At 43.4% G+C, this 24,182-nt stretch overlaps 1 protein-coding gene and 1 long non-coding RNA gene across 4 annotated transcripts; both read left to right on the forward strand.

Moving 5' to 3' along the window:
• The first annotated feature begins 12,800 nt into the window (after window positions 1-12,800).
• LOC114849599 (uncharacterized) lies at window positions 12,801-16,726 on the forward strand. 3 transcript variants are annotated; one of them, XR_008693909.1, is made up of 4 exons: window positions 12,801-15,293; window positions 15,385-15,440; window positions 15,664-15,792; window positions 16,133-16,726. It is a non-coding gene; the product is annotated as an uncharacterized LOC114849599 (long non-coding RNA). The 3 variants fall into 3 exon arrangements; XR_008693908.1 differs by having other exon boundaries at window positions 15,385-15,792; XR_008693910.1 differs by having other exon boundaries at window positions 15,385-15,788.
• A 1,292-nt stretch (window positions 16,727-18,018) lies between these two features.
• LOC114850117 (adhesion G-protein coupled receptor F3-like) lies at window positions 18,019-23,976 on the forward strand. Its single transcript, XM_041069659.2, has 8 exons — window positions 18,019-18,219; window positions 19,003-19,230; window positions 20,111-20,374; window positions 20,635-20,814; window positions 21,123-22,418; window positions 23,137-23,178; window positions 23,418-23,447; window positions 23,620-23,976. The coding sequence occupies exons 1-8, from the start codon at window positions 18,019-18,021 to the stop codon at window positions 23,635-23,637; spliced, it is 2,259 nt and encodes a 752-aa protein (XP_040925593.1). The 3' UTR covers window positions 23,638-23,976.
• Window positions 23,977-24,182: the final 206 nt, after the last annotated feature.

Consider the following 24,182-nt stretch of genomic DNA (forward strand, 5'->3'; position numbering starts at 1 on the left):
TAAAGCTGAATACACATTTGGACAGAACAGCATTGCAGTGTCCTCCTCAGCCTGCATGTGAATGCAGAAGCGGGTGGTAGTAGCTTTACCTGGATCCAAATAAACTTCACCCCGTCCTGTCTTTACTTGAGTCTCTATGTCCCCTGTTTGGTAGGTATGCATCAACTAAATAAAGATTTTAGCAGAAACAGCATCAATATTAAAAGCATCACTCACAGTTGTAGCCACATGTCCATTGTTTTGAACCCCCTCTTGTTTCATTTGCTCCCTAATAACTTCCTCTATCACATTAAATCCTATGATAGGGTCCTGAGCCACATAGAGAGTGGACTCTTACAAGTACTTGGGTGTTCACCTCAACAATAAACTGGACTGGTCACACAATACAGATGCACTGTATAAAAAAGAACAGAGCAGACTCTATCTGTTAAGGAGACTGAGGTCTTTTGGAGTCCAGGGACCACTCCTAAAGACCTTTTATGACTCTGTTGTGGCATCAGCCATCTTTTATAAAGTGGTCTGCTGGTGCAGCAGCATCTCAGCAGCAGACAGGAGGCGACTGGAGAAGCTGGTCAGGAAGGCCAGCTCCTTTATGGGGCTGCTTCTTGATTCAGTGCAGGAGGTGGGAGAAAGGAGGAAGGTAGCTAAACTATCATCCATGATGGAGAACAATGCCCACCCCCTGTATGAAACTGTGTCATCACTATGCAGCTCCTTCAGTGACAGATTGATACATCCTAAGTGTCTGAAGGAGCGACACCGTAGGTCGTTTCTACCTGCTGCTGTAAGACTTTACAACCTAAGCTGCTTCTAGTAAATCACTGTTATTGTAATTGTTGCTACAATTGTCACCTTATACTGTGGTCACCATCCACCATCATGTTTGGGCAAACTTTACTTTGTGCAATATCAGGTCAATCCATGGTGGAATTACCCATCACCTCGGTGTGCATGTGTGTATATATGGGATACATTTTGAATTTTACCTAAATTGTACATTATTTGGTTCTGCTCTTGTTCTGTACTGCTGCTGCATGGAAGGCTTCAGAACAGTAGGCGGCAGATGAGCAGCCGGTACATCATGTTGCTCCTCTTGATGACAGTGGTGGCAGCGACGGGACTTCTGATGAGCTGGCTGGATCACTGCTGGTCCCTTGGCAGTGGCCTTCCGTCGTTTTCCTGCAACAGACGTGATGCTTGACATCCTCTGGTGATATGACCCGACTGGCCACACTTGAAGCAGTGGGTGCAGTTGTGTCCCTCTATGTTGCTCTGGCAGGTCTTGCAGCCTCTCCTCCTCTGGGGTCCTGCATTGACTGCTGTCTTCTTCAGAGTCTGGTATTTCTTATCATGAAGAGAAGCTTGCACCATCTTTTTCACTTCTGCAACCTCAGCCCTTAACTCAGTAACCAAGGCATGTACCTCAGTCAGAGTTTGCTTGTTCTTCTCCTTGGCTGTGGCTGCACTGGTTAATAGATCACTGTATGGCTCCTTTGGTAACTGCAGCTCGTTTACCTTGGGTGTTTTAGCATTGCTTCTCTTCAGCTTGTCCAGCCTCTCTGCCTCGAGGTTGGCTGCTTCATTTAGTCTATCAGAGTTTCATCAGCGACTTAATTTGGAATTATATGTTGTCGCTCAATAGATCTGTACCCACTGACCTCAAAAACTTCCCCTTAATTAAATCTGCTCCATACTGTTCCGCTTCTTTTCCTCTGGGAACATACAGCAGCCTATCTTTCAGCTCAATGGCCCTGAAGAGGAAATCTTGTGGAGATTCTTTTGAGTCCGGATTAATTTTGATCAGTTTCTGGTACTCTGGTCAGTCGTGTCATCTTTGTAATGTGCCTTCAAAATAGTTTTAACTGGGTAAGTGGGTAAGTCCGTTTTTATTTCCAGCATATCCCTCATTTTAAGTCTAGGGCTGATGGCTCTTATCAAGACATGACTTCTGGTTCACTGTGACCCCTACGGAGCCCGTTTTTCATCTGATGGAGCAGGATGGTGTAGGAAAGCTTGTCGTGCTGTCTGCTTTCACTTATCTGGCCACGGATGCGTAATTCTTAGCGGATGGTCACTTCCGGGACCGTTGCCGGCAGGACGGGTGCGGTGTCTGCTATTTTAAACTTCTGCTCCAGCTCCCTTATTTCTCCCTGTAGCTCTGTATCGGTCTCTCATGTCTGAGAGGCGGGAAACTTCGCGCCACTCACATCTTTAGACCCTGTCTGTCCCATAGCTGATAAAAGTTCTTTTGCATACTGGTAAATTGCAATTGTCCGGTTTGTAACTGTTTTCAACCTCATTCAGTTTATTTTCAATCATTTTCATTAACTAGCGACAAGTTTTCAACCTCATTCAGTTTATATTTTCAATCATTTTCATTAACTAGCGACAAGTTGTCTCACACAGCTCATCCACTTCTGTGTCGCTGAAGCATTTCATCAAGTTACACACCTCCATTAGCTGCTCCCTGTTACTCTGGCAGAGTGTGTCGGTGACTTAATCCCTCAAGTGTTGACTACAGTCATCTCCATTCTTTTAGCACCACCACGATCTGTCCTTCTAGGTTCCTTTCCTTTACACCAAACCTGCCCTTCACCTCCTCATCACCTCTGTTCCCCTCACCAACATGCCAATTAAAGTCTGCTCCAACGGCAACCCTCTCTCCTCTGGGGATACTCTCTATGACTTTATGACCTCACTCACTCCAGAATCTCTCCTTCTCTTTTAACTCATAGCCAACTTGTGGACAACATACCCACTGGCTACATTTACCCCCCCCCCACTTGAATTTCTAGCTTTAGGCTTATTACTCTGTCTGCGACTCTAATCTCTAGAACATTGTTCACAAACTCGGCCTTCAGGATCAATCCTAACCCTTTTCTCTTCCTATCCACACTATGGTAGAACAGTATGTATCTTCCTCCAATACTATGTGCTTTGCTGCCTTTCCACATCTTCTTCTGCACACACAGTACTGTAGATCTACTTTTTTTTCTCCATCATGTCTGCCAGCTCTCTGCATTTTCCTGTCATTGTGCCAACGTTAAGTGTCCCTATTCTCAGATCTAGTGTCACAGTCTGGGTCTTTGTCTCACTTTTGCTGTACTCATTTTGACTAGCTTGCCTGTTCTTGACCTTCTGCCTGCCTGAAGCTGTTTAACAGAAAAAGATTACACTATCTGCCCATTTACTGACAGTTTCATGATCAGGTTAAGGCTCCGCTCGTTGCGGCTGCACTTCCCGTTTCTCGCCATATTAGATCATGAAATGTTAATATAAATAAAATTACAGAGGTGTTGACATATCACCAGTCTCCAATGCGTTTGGAATTTTTCTCCTTCTGTAAGTGGTTAGCTTTTACCTGATGTAATTATAAATATAAACCTAATTTAATAATTTAGACAGTTTATGCTGTGGATTTATTGCGATTTAAATTCCATCCATCCATTTACAACCATTTCATCCGGGGACAGGTCGCGGGGCAGCAGTCTAAGCAAGGAATTTCAAACTTCCCCCTCTCCGGACACTTCCTCCAGCTCTACCGGTGGGACCCCAAGGTGTTTCCAGACCAGCCGAGAGACATAATCCCTCCAGCATTTGCTGGGTCGTTCCCGGGGCCTCCTATCGGTGGGACATGCCCAGAACACCTCCCCAGGAAGGCGTCCAGGAGGCATCCAAACCAAATGCCAGAGCCACCTCAGCTGGCTCCTCTCAATGTGGAGGAGCAGCGACTCTACTCCAAGCTGCTCCCGGGTGTCCCATTTCATCCACTTGTATCCGCGATCTTTTACTTTGGTTCATGACCCAAAGCTCATGACCATAGGTGAGGATAGGAAGGTAGATTAACCGGGAAATTGAGAGCTTCACCTTACGGCTCGAGGTCATGGCCCAATGAAGCCAACAGGACAACGTCATCCGCAAAAAGAAAAAAAAACGCAATCCTGTGGTCCCTTAACCAGACTCCCTCCAGTCCCTGTCTGCGCCTAGAAATTCTGTCCAAAAAAATAATGAACAGAACTATGGACAAAGGGCAGCCCTGCCGAAGTCCAACATGTACCGGGAACAGATATTACTTACTGCCAGCAATGCGAACCAAGCTCCTACTCCGGTTGTACAGAGACCGGACAGCCCTTAGCAAAGAGCCTCAGACTCCATACTCCCGGAGCACCCCCCATAGAATGCTACCAAGGACGCGGTCCAAGCGTTCCACGACCAGGCCAAAAACCACATAGGTTGAACTATCAGTCAAATTCTCCCCCTCCTCCCTATAGTTGGAACATACTCTCCTGTCACCCTTTTTCTGAAGAGGGACAACCACCCCAGTTGTCCACTCCAGAAGATCTGTCCCCATCATCCACGCAATGTTGCAGAGTCGTGTCACCCAAGACAGCCCCACAACATCCAGAGGGTTAAGGTACTCAGGACAGTTCTCATCCACCCCCACTGCCCTGCCACCAAGGAGCTTGCGAACTACCTCAATGACGCGCAAGTCCACCAAGTCCCCCTGCCTCTGCTTCCTCAGCAGAAGGTCAATCAGACCTGATAGGACTCCTTCCGCTTGATGGCATCTCTTATCTCTGGTGTCCACCACTGGGTGTGGGGACTGCCACCACAACAGGCACTAGAAATGTCCACAGCTCCAAACGGCCGTGTTAAAAAATGGAGGTGGAAAACATGGTCTCCAGCCTCCCTTGGAATCTGATCAAAGCTCTCCCAGAGGTGTGAGTTAAAGATCCCGCTGACAGAGGCTTTGGCAAGAAGCTCCCAACAGAACCTCATGATATGTTTGGGCCTGTCAGGTCATTCCAGCCTCCTTTCCTGCCAGCGAATCCAACTCACTACCAGGTGGTGATCAGTTGACAGCGCAGCCCCTCTCTTCACTCGTGTCCAAAACATATGGCTGAAGGTCAGGTGATACGACTACAATCTACTGTACTACATAGACTACATCAAACTCCGGCCTAGGGTGTTCTGGTGCCATGTGCCCTGATGGACACCCTTGTGTTCGAACATGGTGTTAGTTATGGCCAGTGTGTGCCTTCAGACCAGGGAGGCCGTTCCTCCTAATCACACCTCTACAGGTGTCACTGTCATTGCCCACGTGAGCGTTAGAATCTATAAGCAGATGGGATCCCTAGTTGGAGCGCTTTCTAACACTCCCCATTAATACTATTTTATGTTATTAAATATATATTTTTAAATAGTCACTAATCACAAGTGTAGCCTGTAGGAGAGTACTCATGCTTAGAGTTATATGATTCACACACACTGTAAATCTCTGGACAATCTCAGTCCCTCTGAACAATTAGAAAGCTGGGAATCATGATGCTGGGTTACTGGATGTGTCGATGTAGCCATGTTTCCATAAAAATGAAGGGTCCAAGACAGTTTTATCTGTCTTACAGCATAGATACCAATGATCTATATACTAATTTCCTTATGTTTCCTGTAGTTTGCTTTGGTAAACAAATAAGCTCCAAGTAGACAGATCTACATACTGTATACATGCAAGCTGAAAGGAAAAAAATGTCAGTCATGCAAATAAATATTTAATGCAAGAATCAACATTACAGCTTTTGACTGATTATAATTTGCTTACTTGTTTCATTTTCATGTACAGTAGCTCCGACAGTCCAACACATTTCTGTTGACTGCTGAAGAGATAATCTGCTTCTGTACCCTGCTGTTTCGAAAACTGAGGTAAGAACCTTGATTTATTTTTGGCAATGAAACAGATAGACTAAACTATATATATAGTATATATAAAGAACAATGATCCTTTACAATATACAGTCAGGACCATAAATATTTGGACAGAGACACAATTCTTCTAATTTTGTTTCTGTACATTACCACAGTGAATTTTAAATGAAACAACTCAGATGCCATTGAAGTGGAGACTCTCAGCTTTAATTCCATGGGTTGAACAAAAAGATTGCATAAAAATGTGAAAAACTAAAGCATTTATTAAACACAATCCCTTCATTTCATGGGCTCGTAAGTAATTGGACAATTGACTTCCATGCTATTGCATGGGCAGGTGTGGACAATTCCCTTGTTATGTCATTATGAGTGAAGCAGATAAAAGGCCTGGAGTTGATTAGAGGACTCGTGTTTACATTTTGAAGATTTTGCTGTGAACAGACAACATGCGGTCAAAGGAGCTCTCCATGCAGGTGAAACGAGCCATCATTAAGCTGAGAAAACAGAAAAAAACCATGCGAGAAATTGCTACAGTATTAGGAGTGGCAAAATCAACAGTGTGGTACATCCTGAAAAAGAAAGAAAGCACTGGTGAACTTAGCAACGCAAAAAGACCTGGACGTCCACGGAAGACAACAGCGGTGGATGATCGCAGAATCATTTCCATGGTGAAGAGGAACCCATTCACAACAGCCAACCAAGTGAACAACACTCTCCAGGAGGTAGGCGTATCAATATCCAAGTCTACCATAAAGAGAAGACTGCATGAAAGTAGATACAGAGGGTACACTGCAAGGTGCAAGCCACTCATAAGCCTCAAGAATAGGAAAGCCAGATTGGACTTTGCTAGAAAGCATCTAAAAAAGCCAGCACAGTTCTGGAAAAACATTCTTTGGACAGATGAAACCAAAATCAACCTCTACCAGAATGATGGCAAGAGAAAAGTATGGAGAAGGCGTGGAGAAGCTCATGATCCAAAGCACACTACATCGTCAGTAAAACACTGTGGAGGCAGTGTGATGGCCTGGGCGTGCATGGCTGCTAGTGGCACTGGGACACTAGTGTTTATTGATGACCTGACACAGGACAGAAGCAGCCGAATGAATTCTGAGGTGTTCAGAGACATACTGTCTGCGCAGATCCAGGTGAATGCAGTCAAACTGATTGGGCGGTGTTTCATAATACAGATGGACAACGACCCAAAACATACAGCCAAAGCAACTCAGGAGTTTATTAAAGCAAAGAAGTGGAATATGCTTGAATGGCCAAGTCAGTCACCTGATCTTAACCCAATTGAGCATGCATTTCACTTGTTGAAGACTAAACTGCAGACAGAAAGGCCCACAAACAAACAGCAACTGAAAGCCGCTGCAGTAAAGGCCTGGCAGAGCATTCAGAAGGAGAAAACCCAGCATCTCGTGATGTCCATGAGTTCAAGACTTCAGGCTGTCATTGCCAACAAAGGGTTTTCAACCAAATATTAGTAATGACCATTTTATTTTCAGTTATTTCATTTGTCCAATTACTTACGAGCCCATGAAATGAAGGGATTGTGTTTAAAAAATGCTTTAGTTTTTCACATTTTTATGCAATCTTTTTGTTCAACCCATGGAATTAAAGCTGAAAGTCTGCACTTCAATGGCATCTGAGTTGTTTCATTTAAAATTCACTGTGGTAATGCACAGATAGAAAATTAGAAGAAATTTGTCTCTGTCCAAATATTTATGGTCCTGACTGTATATGTATATATAAAAAAAAAAAAAAACTCCCTTCTCACCCCACGTGGGTGGTCTCATCCACTTTCCAAGCTCGGGTCCTCTACCAGAGGCCAGGGAGCTTGAGGGTTCTGCGCAGTATCCTTGCTGTTCCTAGGATTGCACTTTTCTGGACTGAGATTTCGGATGTTTTTCCAGGGATCTGTCGTAGCCACTCCTCCAGTTTGGGGGTCACTGCCCCCAGTGCTCCGATCACCACAGGCACCACTGTGGCCTTCACCTTCCAAGCCTTCTCCAGTTCTTCTCTGAGCCCTTGGTATTTCTCTAGTTTCTCATGTTCCTTTTTCCTGATGTTGCCATCGCTTGGTATTGCCACATCCACCACTACGGCTTTCCTCTGTTCTTTGTCCACCACCACAATGTCTGGTTGGTTCGCCATTACCATTCTGTCAGTCTGGATCTGGAAGTCCCACAGGATCTTGGCTCGCTCGTTCTCTACCACCTTGGGAGGCGTTTCCCACTTTGACCTTGGGGTTTCCAGTCCATACTCCGCGCAGATGTTCCTGTGGATCAGCGAGTCGATGTCTCGCTCACTCTTGGCGTACAGCTTGATGTCATCCATGTAGAGGAGGTGACTTATGGTGGCCCCGTTCCGGAGTCGGTATCCATAGCCAGTCTTGTTTATTATTTGGCTGAGGGGGTTCAGACCTATGCAGAACAGCAGTGGGGACAGTGCATCTCCTTGGTATATGCCACATTTGATGGATACTTGGGCAAGTGGCTTCCCATTGGCTTCAAGGGTGGTTCTCCACAACCTCATGGAGTTTGCAATGAAGGCCCTTAGAGTTCTGTTGATGTTGTACAGCTCCAAGCATTCAGTGATCCATGTGTGTGGCATTGAGTCATAGGCTTTCTTGTAGTTGATCCAGGCTGTGCACAGATTGGTGTGTCGCGCTCTGCAGTCTTGGGCAACTGTTCTGTCAACCAGGAGTTGGTATATATATACACACACACACACACACTCTATTCTCACCCTCCGCGGGTGGTCTCATCCACTTTCCAAGCTCGGGTCCTCTACCAGAGGCCAGGGAGCTTGAGGGTTCTGCGCAGTATCTTTGCTGTTCCTAGGACTGCACTTTTCTGGACTGAGATTTCGGATGTTTTTCCAGGGATCTGTCGTAGCCACTCCTCCAGTTTGGGGGTCACAGCCCCTAGTGCTCCAACACCACAGGCACCACTGTGGCCTTCACCTTCCAAGCCTTCTCCAGTTCTTCTCTGAGCCCTTGGTATTTCTCTAGTTTCTCATGTTCCTTTTTCCTGATGTTGCCATCGCTTGGTATTGCCACATCCACCACTACGGCTTTCCTCTGCTCTTTATCCACCACCACAATGTCTGGTTGGTTCGCCATTACCATTCTGTCAGTCTGGATCTGGAAGTCCCACAGGATCTTGGCTCGCTCGTTCTCTACCACCTTGGGAGGTGTTTCCCACTTTGACCTTGGGGTTTCCAGTCCATACTCCGTGCAGATGTTCCTGTATACTATGCCAGCCACTTGGTTATGGCGTTCCATGTATGCTTTGCCTGCCAGCATCTTACACCCTGCAGTTATGTGCTGGACCGTCTCTGGGGCCTCTTTGCACAGTCTACACCTTGGGTCTTGTCTGGTGTGGTAGATCTGGGCCTCTATGGCTCTGGTGCTCAGGGCCTGCTCCTGTGCAGCCAGGATGAGTGCCTCTGTGCTGTCCTTCAGCCCAGCCCTTTCAAGCCATTGGTAGGATTTGTTGAGATCAGCCACTTCAGTTATGTTCCGGTGGTACATCCCGTGCAAGGGCTTGTCCTCCCATGATGGTCCCTCTTCCAGCATCTCATCCTCTGTTCTCCACTGCCTGAGACATTCACTCAGTACGTCATCTGTCGGGGCCTTATCCTTGATGTACTTATGGATCTTGGATGTTTCATCCTGGATAGTGGCTCTCACGCTCACTAGTCCTCGGCCTCCTTCCTTGCGGCTAGCGTACAGTCTCAGGGTGCTGGATTTGGGGTGGAACCCTCCGTGCATGGTGAGGAGCTTTCGTGTCTTAACATCTGTGGTCTGTATCTCTTCCTTTGGCCACCTTATTATTCCCGCAGGGTATCTGATCACTGGCAGAGCGTAGCTGTTTATTGCCCGGGATTTGTTCTTGCCATTGAGCTGGCTTCTTAGGACTTGCCTTACTCGTTGGAGGTATTTGGCTGTTGCCGCATTCCTTGTTGCCTGTTCAAGGTTGCCGTTTGCCTGTGGTATTCCAAGGTACTTGTAATTGTCCTCAATGTCTGCTATTCTTCCTTCTGGGAGTGAGACCCCTTCTGTGTGGATTACCTTGCCTCTCTTTGTCACCATCCTCCCACATTTCTCGAGTCCGAATGACATCCCGATGTCTGAGCTGTAGATCCTGGTGGTGTGGATCAGCGAGTCAATGTCTCGCTCATTCTTAGCGTACAGCTTGATGTCATCCATGTAGAGGAGGTGACTTATGGTGGCCCCGTTCCGGAGTCGGTATCCATAGCCAGTCTTGTTTATTATTTGGCTGAGGGGGTTCAGACCTATGCAGAACAGCAGTGGGGACAGTGCATCTCCTTGGTATATGCCACATTTGATGGATACTTGGGCAAGTGGCTTCCTATTTGCTTCAAGGGTGGTTCTCCACAACCTCATGGAGTTTGCAATGAAGGCCCTTAGAGTTCTGTTGATGTTGTACAGCTCCAAGCATTCAGTGATCCATGTGTGTGGCATTGAGTCATAGGCTTTCTTGTAGTCGATCCAGGCTGTGCACAGGTTGGTGTGTCGCATTCTGCAGTCTTGGGTGACTGTTCTGTCTACCAGGAGTTGGTGTTTGGCTCCTCTGGTATCCTTACCAATGCCCTTCTGTGCTTCGCTCATGTATTGACTCATGTGCCCACTTATCTTAGCTGCGATGATGCCTGACATGAGCTTCCATGTTGTGGAGAGACAGGTTATTGGCCGGTAGTTGGATGGGACTGTGCCCTTTGAGGGATCCTTTATTATCAGGATCGTTCGCCCTTCGGTCAGCCATTCAGGGTGAGTCCCATCCCTTAGCAGCTGGTTCATTTGTGCTGCCAGGCGCTCATGGATTGCAGTGAGCTTCTTTAGCCAGTAGGCGTGGATCATGTCAGGGCCAGGTGCTGTCCAGTTTTTCATACCTGAGACTATATATATATATATATATATATATATATATACACATCCGACATCTCGGACATCTCAGTCCAGAAAAAGGCAGTCTTAGGAACAGCAAGGCTACTGCGCAGAACCCTCAAGCTCCCTGGCCCAAGGACCTGAGCTTGGAAAGTGGATGAGACCACCTGCAGAGGGTGAGAATAGAGTGTGTGTGTGTGTATATATATAACAGACTGTGGCTGTTATGTACAGTATTGTGCTGATTGTTTGTTTTATTGAACAGTTCAGTTGTTGATGATTATTTTTCAATGCTTTAAATATTGACTAGGCTCAACAACTACATAGTCATAGACTCAAACTCATACTTTGGTTCAAATCTTAGGTAAGTTATGTTTATGTACTTTTGCCACATTTTAAAATTGTTTATTGCAGATGATTTGTGTGTATGTAAAAGCAGAAATGTGTTTCATTCAAATCTGAACGTTTTTTTTATAAACATTTGCATATTTGTACAAAGACAGCCTTATTCTTTGTTTCTGGTAGTTGATGGGACAGACTGAACTGTTGGGACATGGAAATACAAACAATAACGATATGTCCAAAACAAGGGCACTTACTGTACATACGTAGCATACAGCAATTCCAAAAGATGCAAAGATAATGCAAATGACCGTACGTTACAAAAATACTGCATCAATTTTCATAACTAGTAAGAACAACAAGCCTTAAAAAGTCCATGCTCACAGCAATGGCTTGCATCGCAAAAGATTGGAGGGAATTTATTCATAATGTATTGATTTTTAAAAGTCCTAAATATTAAGGGTCTGTCAAAAATTATAGCATAACTATTTTAAATAGATACTTTTCACATTAAGACAGAAGAGAAGTGTTTTTTTTTAAACATGTTACATTTTCATCCTTTTTCTAAAAGTGAGGGATGTAATGTAACCTCCAAGCAACACAATTAAGATTAAGGAACTTGATATTTTAGTTGCTCCTTCCTTTGAGCTATTGGCGAATTACAAACTGAGGAAGGAAGACCACCAGGTGGTACCAAATCAAAGAACTCAATTAAACAAAACAGGACTTAACTAAATCTAACTTTGGCAGCACCAAGGAAATATAAAGTAAAATCCACCTAAGTAAAGCTATAAAGGGGCAATGGGAAACCACTGCTAAGGCTAGTGTTCTTAACAATGAAAATACCTACAGTAAGTGGTGCAGTGTAAAGGGGCCCCCAACTATCCCTCCGCACCTACCACAATTCTGTGTTACACATGCTTCTGACAAAACTATTGGTAGGTCTCTTTCTGCTTAGCTGGTCAGCTGGCTCTCATCGCCCTTTCTCTCTGTCGCTCTCTCACTCTCTCTCTCTCTGAGTGTGCATGGTGACTCTAGCATTTTTTGACCCTTTTTCTCCTTTTTGCATGTTATTTTTGTAAATAGTTTTCATATTGTGTGTTTCCGTAATTGTTCTAGTGCTGGTGTCTTCTGTGGGGTTTGGTTGGTTTAGGGGTGTTTTTTAGTGTAGGGTTTTGGGCAGATGGCATCCTGCCCAAAACCGCTCCGTCATTGGGCGAGAGTGGTTACAGACCCGACGGTCTCGGGTTTTTCCAACTTTCCCCACTCGTCGCGCCATCAACCAAAATAATTATTTCTGGTGTCCCCCATTTCATTCCAAATAAGTCCATAGAACGTGAGCTTGGTAGATTTGGTAAGATCATCATGGCTTTTAAAACTGTTGGCTTGGCGTGTAAAAATGAGAAGCTCTATCATGTCAAGTCCCTGAGGAGGCAGGTTTTTATGTACCTGAGCTCTCCTGCACAGTTCCTGGATGTGTCATTAGGACATCAACATTAGGACTTGTTTTATATGGTGTATGCAGGCTCTGGCAGCATGAGGTGTTTTGAGTGTGGGAATCTGGGACACAAGCGTTTCACCTGCCCTCACTGCCAGCGGGGGGCTGGGCACGGGCCTGAGGCTACGCCTGAACCTGAGGCAATGCCTGAGCCCAGTGACGCAATCGATGCTGGGTCGAGTGCGGGGACAGTCATCCAAGCGGACAAGGTAGTGGAGAACCAAGGTGGCGTGGCAGAGGGACAATTGTCCCCAAATGATTCTCATCCTGGGAGTTCTCCGGAGCGGTCGGCGACCTAGATGACGTAGTACTCCTGGCAGCTAGCATTGCGGCCATGGGGTTGGTTCCGAGCGGCTGTGCTGCTGGTAAGTTTTCCCCACCTGTCACTTCAATGGCGGCAGGGAAGCTTGAGGCAAGTGTCGTGGATGAAAACTTTTGGTAAATTCGCTAAGGTTGCTGACTATTTTCCTTATACTGATAAATTTATTAACTCGGTAAAGATTTTACAAAAACTAGTTGGCTTTGATTTGCTGAATAAGTGAAAACGTTTTAAGTTGAGAAAATTTGTTACTGGCCTGAGGATGGAAGCTGTGTCAAAGAGGGGGGAAATGGCAAAACGCTTAAGGACACTTAAATAAGTATGCTTGTGTGTGAGAGGCTGTTTTTCCTCCATTGTTTGTTAGATACAAAAGGGCTTTGGTTGAAATGATGCTGGGTTTTTTTAGGATCACAGGCGTTTCAGAGGAAAAACTGTAAGGGTGTTGGGGAGACAGTGTGTGCTAGACTGTTCAAATGGAAATGGTTGCTGCCTCAGCTGTCTTACAGGGGGAGGGTTCTGAGGGAGGGAGATAGCCAGGCTATCTGTTCTCCAACCCCCACCAGGCCTACTAAAGCGGGTGCAATGGATCCTTGTGGATTTTTTTTGGTCGGGGGGAACGTTGGACTAAAGCCCCTGTTTTGTTTTTCTCTGCCAGAAGAAGACGGGGGATAGGGCCTTATTGACATTCCTGCCAGGGTACAGACTTTCTGTGTGCAGGCTGCTCAACGCTTGTTATATACCCGTGTACTCAGCTGGACGGTAACAGCTTGGGTTATTACATAACCCATAACATACAGTAAAACCTTGCTGAATACTAACCTTCTGTCTTCTACGAGTGTCCGATCCCGCTTGAGGGCTACTGGCTGCTTCAAGCTGGGCCATTTAAAGAAAACATTGAAAGAGAGATTTCGGGAGTTGACTGGGTTTCAATCGATGAGGTTGCTGCACAGGCCAGTTAAAGGAGGTGAGCAGTACATTACCAATTCCATACAGGGAGTTTGTGGAGGATCCTACTCTGGCCGAGCAGTGGGATGATGACTGTGTATACACCTTTCCACCAGTTGATGTTTTTCCAGTGTTTGGGGAGTGGCAAGAAGACCCGAGCAGTCTTTTGACCCTTGGTGCCTCTTCCTTGGGACGTTTTGAAGATTATGTTATGTTATGTAGAGGTGTTACACCAGGGCTCATTGATGGGCTGTAAAATATCAAGATGGACTTCTTGCTTTGGCCCAGAATACTCTCCCAAAGGCTGCTGGCGCTGTATAAACCCCCTGTGGATAAGTGCACAGGGGACCTCCAGTGGAGGGTTGTGCATGGAATTATAGCTACAAACAGGTATCTGGCACACATGTTTGGAGGTAGATTAGTTGTTTTCTAAATAAAAGTTTTTTCAAATTCAAATTCTCTCTCTCTCTCTCTCTCTTTCTCGTGTTACGTCTCCTTCCCCTCTGCATCCATGTTAGACTGGCCATTTACAGTGTAGATACCACAGTGGTAGGTGGTTGATATCCCTCCACGAGAGAGAGAGAACAAAACACAGAGGTCCACAGACAGAACAGAACACCAAAAAAACAGTGCTACCAGTTGGCATGTAACACACTGGTATGACTTTTCACATTGTTCTCGAATTGAGTCTATCTCACATGTTCTCCACAGAGAAACAATGTTTTCTAGAGTTTTCAAAGTGTGGTTCAGAGCCCTGTGTGTCTGTCTACAGGTAAGGGATAATTTATTGAAGACAACTATAATCAAGTGACTGTTTCAGATGTGAAACATATACAGTACACTGTATTTAACGTGTCATATAATGATATAGATTTACAAACTAAATAACAAAATAAATAATATGAGAGAATGACTAATCATGTTTTGTTCTCTCTGCAATTGCAGATCTTTGCAGTAGGTGAGTCTCTTAGTTGCACATACTTCAAACTTAAGGCTTGGGAAGAAAAAGTATGTAATGTATTATGGAAGTTGATAAAAGGTGGTGAGTAACAAAATGTTACTATTACCTCAACAGCTGCAAACAACACCATGGACGGTAAGGTTGTAACACACATGCAGTTAACGCCTTACCCCAATCAAACTTCACTAAAACTTAGATTGAGTCAGGTGTCAGGTTGGAAAAATTGTTTTTTCTGGACCCTTCCCCAGTCTGAACAAAGGATGACAAGTTAACTATAGCTGCATGTCAAAGGATAACTGCTGGCTGTATGAGGGTGTGGGAATTATAGTTTAGAGGAAAAGCAACTATCAACTATTATACCCACAGGTTTAGGGTCAATCTTGATTGAGTTTGCCAACTCAATCAAGCAAATAATTCACTGTTCCCAGCGTTCTTTGGATGGTATCCCTATCTCCCACGGTGGATTGCTTGTTAATGTCTTTGTCTTTTTCTCGGCCCACTATTTCCTCAATGACTTCCTCTTCACTTATATTTCTTTTGCAATCACTCAGTTCAAATCAGTGGAAGCGGTGTACTGGATTCAGGCACCTGGAATTTAACAAAAACTATCCAGGTACGGCACCTGCTCTTTTTACTGTCATTATAAATGATCACTTATTTTCCTGGAGATGTATATGATATATAAATGTTTTTTTTTTTCAAAGCTTGAAGATGCCTTCCAAACACTAAATGGTGTTCAGTGCCTGAAAATAACCTATAGGTAAATTTTTCTTTTTGTTTACAATGACCAATTTATGATTCATAAATTGTCAGTCAACTCAAATCAGCAATAATAATTCTCATTGTAAGGAGATAAATTTGTGTTTTTATAAAACAGGGACGCTTATAGTATATATACAGTAAATACTTTTAATGATGTTGTTAAAATGGGTACATTATTTGGACCTAACCATTTACTGTTAAATAATCTTTAAACTTCAAAGACAAAACAACAGCATTGTTGACTTTGAGGGAAATGTCAGCGTCATGTTTAACACTTCTGAGCTTCAACACATAGTGAACGGACTGAAAACCAAACTCCATGCTGTAATTCAGGTCAACATTTCAGGTTGGTAAGTTATACTACTAACATAACATATTAAGGACACATCTATAATAGAAGAGATACCTTATGTGAACTAATGTGAAACAGAACAGCTCAGCAAAAATTGATTTGTTGATTTTGTTTATTCACGTCATACAAGTAATATAAGCACATTCAACAGTGAAGCAGAGCAGTAAAACAATGAGTAAGATAACAGAAGTAATTTCAGGTGAAGAAGGGGTCAGTGGATCAATCAGTGTAGCTACTTAAGCCTACATTTTTGACCCAGGTTTAGGACATTGCACATAAACTAATAGTGCTATGGCGTCACTCCTATCCTTTGTTTCCTATTGCTTTTTTTGGCACAGGACTGGTCACCATACTCTCCCCAAACACTACAGTGCACTACAAGTCCAGCCCTTCACTGAAATGCACTTTTGGAGAGACTACTGACAGTGCTGGGTGGAACCTGATCCAGAAAAATCTGAGCTTTAATCTAATTTCTGGCAGTGTGGTCGAACTGAACCCCAGCTGTGCCACATCAAAATCTAGCTCTTGTACTGAAATTACACTCCAGGAGGTGACGGGGGACTGGGTAGGCAAGTACCGTATTTGTTTTTTTTTTTTGCTTTAGTGTAAAAAGAAAGAGTCTATTCAATCTTGAATGCAAGTCTTTGGAACACATTTTTTCTTTTGTAAAAGTTGGTTTACACCAGCATGTGCTTCTTGTGCAAAACTGGTCAAGTCATAGATACATCATAAATCCAAAGATGAGTTAAAAGGGCCCTGTTAACTACATCTCCACCCAACACATGCTGCCTGTATTCAGGTTGTCAGCCCCTTGTCTTGTAAGGCAGTACTGTATCACATAAAACCCGGAGTATTGACCTAATGGAAAATTCTTTAGATTTGGCACAAATACCCAGGTTGATTTATTCCAATTCCAATTTTAGCACCTCAAAACTTTTAAAAACAACTTAGTAAGTGCTGTACACAAGCATGGGAACAAGAAAACAAATGAAACAGCTAAACTAACATCTCAAACTGAGTAATTCTTTAAATACAAAACATCAACCTGGAATCCATTGACAGGTAATTAGATTATTATTATTACAATGATCAAATTCAATATCGCCAAGAATTCTATTTTGACACAAATCTTCATTTGGACTCAAGAATAAAAAGTTCTTGTAATTTAAATAATGTTTTTTTTTCAGGTATGTATAAGTGTGAATTCACTACGGGCTCAGTCAGGCTCACAGCATGGGCACAGCTGAACGTTGCACTCCTGCCTGATGTGATCACCATGGAGACCAGTCCTCTCACAGTAGACTGTTCGCAAAGCCAGACCAGTGTTGACGTCAGCATCTCTGCCACCATTCAACAAAGTACAGAGACCTATGGGGTTTGGTGGAGCTATAGTAATGATATAAAGATGAATCAACTATATAACACATGTAAGACATGTATCTATCAAATATCTATTGTAGTCCAGAAATATCCTACTTTTAAATTATGGTGTTAAGCAACATTTATAACTGAACCTAAGTAAAGTCAACCAATTTAATTCAACAACTTAACCTCTCTTTAATTACAGCTTCTAATGGTTCCTTGGTCTACACTTTCATTGGCACTGTGAGTTGCCAGAAACCCTCTGGTTGCTGTCCGTATGCTAATGTGACTTTTAAAAACACAAAAGAGCAAGAGACAAGTGCACAAGTGGATATTCCAGTCATTTATGGTACAGTACCTAGTTTTCAATATACTATCATTTCGTTCTGCTTTGATTTCACACATTATTGTGACAGATCCTGCTTCTTAGTGTTCTTGCTTTTTAGTTCTGGTTTTATTTTGTTAGTTTCTGTCTGCTTCTCGCCTGTTTTCGGTCATGTGTCATCCCAGCTACAACCTGTTAGTCATTAGTCCTGCATTTAGGCTCCTGCATTCACCTTGTTCGTTTCCAGATTGTGTGTTTTCAGGCCAGCATTCCAGCATTATTCTTGTGTAAGTCTTGCCCGTGTTTTCACCATTGATCCTGCATTGACCTTGCCTTGCCTCGTCTCAGCCCTGTAACCTGTTGATTGTTTGGTTGTTTGTGTGTTGCCCTGGGACGGACTTGCGACCTGTCCAGGGTGTACCCCGCCTGGACAGGAGAGGCCTGGTACACCCTGGACAGGTCGCTATCCCAGCCTATACCAGCTGGGATAGGCTCCAGCCCTCGTGACCCCACGTACAGGATTAAGCGGCATAGAAGATGGCCGTTTCTGACAGGAACAATCTGGCCAAGGATGCAGCCAGATTCGACACCATCCAAGCAGAAGAACAGCAAACACTTAAACAGGAGGAGAGAATGGAAGCCATGCTTCATGGACTGGCTAGATATGCGACTTGGATGACCATGTACGATGAGCAACTCAAGCTACTTAGCCAGAGAGCTCCTGCTGAGTCTACGCCAGTGGCACACGACTTACTGTACAGTAGTTCACCAGCTCGCTTCTTCAGGCCCTGCTACCCCACCAAAGGTGGCTTATGCCGTTTCTCATCTGGCAGGGGAAGTAGAGCCTTGTGAGTTTTTCCCTCGCACTAAAAAGGATTTTCCAGGAGGGAGGGCGCCCAGAACCAAGTTAGCCTCTGCCAGGGAGGTCAAAGAGTTTCACACACGGGCAGCCAAGGATGACTGTGACTCATTTGTTCACCCGGGACCTCTTACTGTCACGATCACACGGGGAAGGACCTAAATGCACGGCGCAGACAGGACGTGATTTGAAGTGGATTTATTAATGGTGTTAGCAATACTTCCAGCGACAGCACAGACAAGGAGAAGGCAAGAGCAGTTAATCTCCAGGCACGAATAATACACAGAGGCAGAGTCAAGTACAGTACCGACAGGGAGCAGGCAAGACGAGGTCAAACACGAAGCAAAACTGGTACACAGCTGGACTTACAAGGTGACAACGCGAGTCGAACAGGTAAGTGATCAAGACAATCTGGCAAACAACAGCGGTGAGTATTGGTGCTTAAATGCCAGAAAGTGATTACTGAATGGAAACAGCTGTTGACAGTGACAGACAAACACATCTGAACTAAACAGGAACTTATCAAAATAAGACAGGAAAACCCAAAACAGGTAAAGATAACGGTGACAATGCTAAGGTATGACACTTACATGAGTAAAGGACTGCCTAGCTCAGCAGGAACTGGCAACGGACCCTGACACACTCGTCACCTTGGCAATTAGGTAGTCCAGTGGCTCTGGAACAACAACTGCGAGCACATTTGGGAGGATCACAGAGGTATGCATGGAAATCAGCGCTCACCACCTAGCAAGGCTGGAGAGGTTATCCAGAAAGTCTCGACGGGAGATTCACCTGGAGTCGCACCATCGGGACATTGCCGGGACTTTGACGGGAACGCGGCCGCTCCACTAGAATCTGGAAGCCAGTCATGGGTCAAAGATCCCACACAGGTGGGGCGGACTCAGCTTTCTGATGCTGAGGCGGTAGACGCTGGGACTGTACTATGGTCGGCCGTTTGTTAAAAGTTCCAGCTTGTCACTAGGAAGGAGGCTGGTGGTGAGCAAGGCATCCATGTTAAGTGCCTCCTCCCAATCCATTGAGTCCACCAAAACAGCCTGCTGTTTTGGTGGACTCCGGTGCCGACACAAGCCTGATGGACTCCTGCCTGGTTAAGGCTAGACATGGGTAATGGGGAGCTCCAGCAGCTTATCTGTGAAGAGTATGTCCACAACAGCCTGCCTTGTGCTTTCACTGGTCTGTCCCCTTTTCAGTGTGCCTGTAGCTACTAGCCTCCACTTTTTTTCTTCCTTGGAGTGAGAGGTCATCATTACTATAGCTCAGGCCCTCCTCCAGTGGTGCAGGAGGACTTGGGTCTGTGCTCTTCAAACCATGCTTCAGAGTCAAGACCAGTACTACAAGGCAGCGGAGCGTCACCAAAGTCAAGCTCCAGGTCTATGGACTCGACCAGCAAGTGTGGGTGTCTACAAAGGACTTACCCATAAGATGCCAGTCCTGCTTCTTAGTGATCTTGCTTTCTAGTTAGGTTTTTTTTAGTTTTTTTCTGCTTCCTGCATGTTTTCATTTCTGTGTACAGTACTTTACTTCATGTGTCATCCCTTTTTTTGGTCTCCGCCTGCATAAAACCTACCTGTAATTTTGCATGTGATCATCTGTGTATCAACATGTGCCTGTTTCTGACCAGTCTGTGCTTAAGATTAAAAACCAGTACATTTTACTCCACCTTTGTGTTGTAATGTGAGTCCAGCACCCTGCTGTTTCTGACAGTTATAAAATGTAATACATTACTTCAACGTCATTTCACTTATTTAGTTTGTTTTGATTTTTTGGTTTATTTTCTGTCATGAACTGACAATTCCCTACATTTTTCCACAAGCTGGAAGCATATTTTGCGATGAAATTGTGACAGATGGGGACTATTGGCCAAAAACACCTGCTGGAGCCACGGTGACTAATAACACATGTGCAGAGGGCAGAGTTGGCTACAAGTCACGCACTTGTATCGGCCCCCCATGGCAGGACGTCTATAACAATTGTATAAACCAGGGGTTAAACACAGCCCTGCAACAAGCAACTGTGAGTATGGCTCATAGCACTGTTTGAACTTTGAACTGCATGTTGGCCCTTTCTGTTAAGTTATTTTATTTTACTAAATAACATTTTGTGTATCATGTGCCATCTTTTATAAAATATTGGCAGTTGAGAATTATTTTGCCAGTCAAACAGCTGATGCTAGTGTTGGTTGGTAAGATTCAGTGTTCAGTGAAGCAAACAGTAGTTAAGACCCCAAGTTAAAATATAATCACACAGTAATATTTCATATTGTTTGATTGTAGAAATTCCAGAAAGGACTGGGGTCTACTCCGGAGGTGGCCATGACTATATTTGAAGGACTTTTCAACAGCTCTGTATCTGCTTCCAGTAACAATATTGCTGACATTAATGCATCTATTAAAGTTTTACATTTCATGGCGACTGCATCAAGCTATAGTAACTTGCCAGAGGAAGTCTTGCCTGTAAGCGAAAACCTAAATATGAAGAAATTTACATTAAGTGTTTTTATCGTTACCAAATTCACAAAGAAGAACTGTATGGACAAACAGCCCATATAGAAATAGACACATAGAAATATGTGGTGTGACACACTGTAAGGTGCACATTGACTTACATAATAGGCCCGTCCTATAACAAACCATGAGCATAACCAGGCCACAAACATGTGGAGAAGCTGCAGTTAGACCTTGTACTGAGAATATTTTTAATAAAACTGGTTATATTTCAATTTTAAATCTGACGAAATCTGTGTTTTTCTGTTTTGTTTTAGAATTTTATCAACGCATCAAGCAACCTGCTAGAAATGACTTGGAATGTGCCTCCACTTATTCTTTATAATGTGTCATCGGCTTTCCTTCAGTCTGTGGATGATCTAGTGAAGAATATTAAGGTCAACACAAGCCAAGGAGTTAACAGCACGAACATAGATCTTAGGTTTTGTTCCACCAGTAAATGTGCTTTGTCTGTGTTCGACGTTGGTGTGGAAATGATTATAAGCAACGGAATACTGAAAACTGCTGTTGTGAGAAATCTAACAAATAAACTACGGAACAACTACAAGCATACAAAACCCTCCACGCTCTTGTTATCAGCTACACTGCAGGACAACAATGATTCATCTACAAATATTATACTGGACTTCCCTGATGACTGGCAGACCTATTCCAAACCTTTCTGTGTCTTTTGGAACACCACAGGCATGGACTGGTCAGATGTAGGATGCACTGTCAACATCAGTGATGAAAACCACACAGTGTGTGTGTGCAACCACCTGACTTCCTTTTCTGTGCTCATATCCAAGGATGAGGTATCGCCATTTAATACCATTCTAGAAATAATCACCAATGTGGGCCTGGCTGTGTCCATCTTCTCCCTGATGATCTTCTTGACTATTGAGTGTCTTGTCTGGTCGAATGTAGTCAAGACCAACCTTGCCCATTTTCGTCACACAGCTATGGTGAACATTGCCACATTCCTATTGCTAGCAGACATCAGTTTTCTGGCTTCTACTCGTCCTGGAATTCTCCCAGACATCTGGTGCCTAATTTTGACTATATGCAAACACCTGTTTTATTTGGCCATGTTTTGCTGGATGCTGTGCCTGAGCATCATGCTTGTCCACCAGCTCATCTTTGTTTTCAGCCCACTGAGCAAAAGAGTTTTCATGGTCTTCTCCAGCATTGTGGGTTATATTCTCCCACTGCTAATAGTGGGATCAAGCTATGCGTACAGTATCTACATGGGAAAACCCTATTATAATAAAGAAACATGCTGGCTCATCTTTAATAACGGCTTGGATAGCTCCATACATGCTTTCCTTCTCCCTGTGGGAACAATTATTTTGACTAATATCTTCTCCATGATGGTCATCATTTTTACATTGGTGAAGTCCTGGGTCCCCAGCACCAATAAAGCAGATGACAAAATGACAGCCAAAAGCATGTTGAAGGTGGTGGTCGTTTTAACACCCATATTTGGAATAACATGGATTATTGGCTTTTTTCAACTCCTGTATCCCGAAATAGATCCACTGGTGTTCTGTTTCACCATCCTCAATTCTTTTCAGGTAATTTCAAAGCAAACCGACCATGTAGTATTAGTATTTATAGCAAATGTGTAGCAATAATTCATTTATGTTTTTTTTGCCTTTAACTCAAAAACATTTGTTTACTCCACAACCGACAAATGTTTTGAATAAACTAGTAGGTTCTTTATTTTCATCATATTATTTGTAGTAATAACTGACAATAAAGCTTGCATGCATTATAATGAAAACACTTTCCAACAGTAGACTTGTCAGATTGTGGTCATAGTTGTCTGGGTACTGAGCGTTAACAAATACCAATGGGGAAAGATTTTGTCTACCAAGTCAGAGAGAAAGAAAAAAGAAAAACTCAAGGTGAAGCTCAAAATATGCAGTTAGCCAAACGTGGCCTTTGGTTAATCTAAGAAATTAGCAAGTACAGTAGGAGCAATGCCAACACTACTTATATACTGTATGTACTGTACTGTCTTTCTATATGTTACCTGGAGTGTTTGAAAAGATAAAACATACATTGCATCCATACAGTATATGTTTTAACCACTGCAACACCGAGGCAGGAGCTAGTCCAACCCAATTCCAAAACACCCAGATACAGCTAGCGCAATGAACACTTTTCTACGTACTCTAGCTCGAATTAAATGCATTTGCAGTTTGCAAGAAGCCACTGGACCTTTTTGTGCAACATATTATATATTGTTTGATATACAGTTTAATTGATTTCAATATCATTCTTTTGCAGGGCATTTTTATTTTGCTAACAGGATGTTTCACAGAGCAGAAGGTAGGTATTTTAATTTACATTAAGTAAATCTGCTTTACTTCATTACTGTTTAGATAGAAAAAGTGAAATTCAGTGTTAAATGTGCATAAGTTGAATGCTTGAATAGCCTTGTTTTAAGAGTTACTGTACAGTCTAAGCAGTGGAAGCCATGTTTTATGATTGGGCCCCAACAAAAGAAATGTTGCCAGTTATTATGTTCTTTTATTTTAAATCAAACAATTTTTTGTTGTTAATAACAGATCCGTGAGGAACTGTATAAGATGATAACGGTGAGTTCACTACTACTATTCAAGTATAGGCATAATAATAATACAGTTTATTTTGTTTGACACAAGAGTCTAAATAAGGCAGTGATATTGTGAGATAATTATTGTTGATTCGTTTGCTGAATAATAAATGGTACTAAGTTTTTAAAGGTACATACTGTTTCTTGTTTTTCAGCGGGTCTATAGGAGCTGACCTCTCCACCCAAGAGAAACTTCATGGACTTGTACTATATGAAACATTATTGGACAAAAAAACATCAAACACATTAGTTTCTCTCAGTTTAACTGGCAGATATTGATTGACAATGATTTTTACTTTTGCATGAAAAGTTAGGTGAAGATATTCTGGAAATATAGCAGGTACTACTGTATTTGTCATAAGCTATGCAGAAACGTTCAGTGATGAAGACTGCTACAACAATCGTTTTTCTACCAAGCTATGCCTAATTGTAGTACAGTACATTAGAAATGTTTGTTACATATGCATTTAATATCACTATTGGAATTAAAATATTTTCCTGGCTTTCATGAACTTAGATTTTCCCCACATTTTAAATAGAGCATGCATGCATACAGCTCTATTTGTAGCCTACACAAAAGAAGGTCTTGGACCTTACCCTTTCTTTAAATATATGTCATCTCATCATTTAAATGTACTAAAGTGCTAAGGGTCCTATTTATTTAGGGGGTATGTAAATACAGTAACCATAATGTCTTCTTCTCTTTCGGCTTTTCCCA

Source organism: Betta splendens, chromosome 24, assembly GCF_900634795.4.
Source record: "Betta splendens chromosome 24, fBetSpl5.4, whole genome shotgun sequence".
NCBI classification, from domain to species: Eukaryota; Metazoa; Chordata; class Actinopteri; order Anabantiformes; family Osphronemidae; genus Betta; species Betta splendens.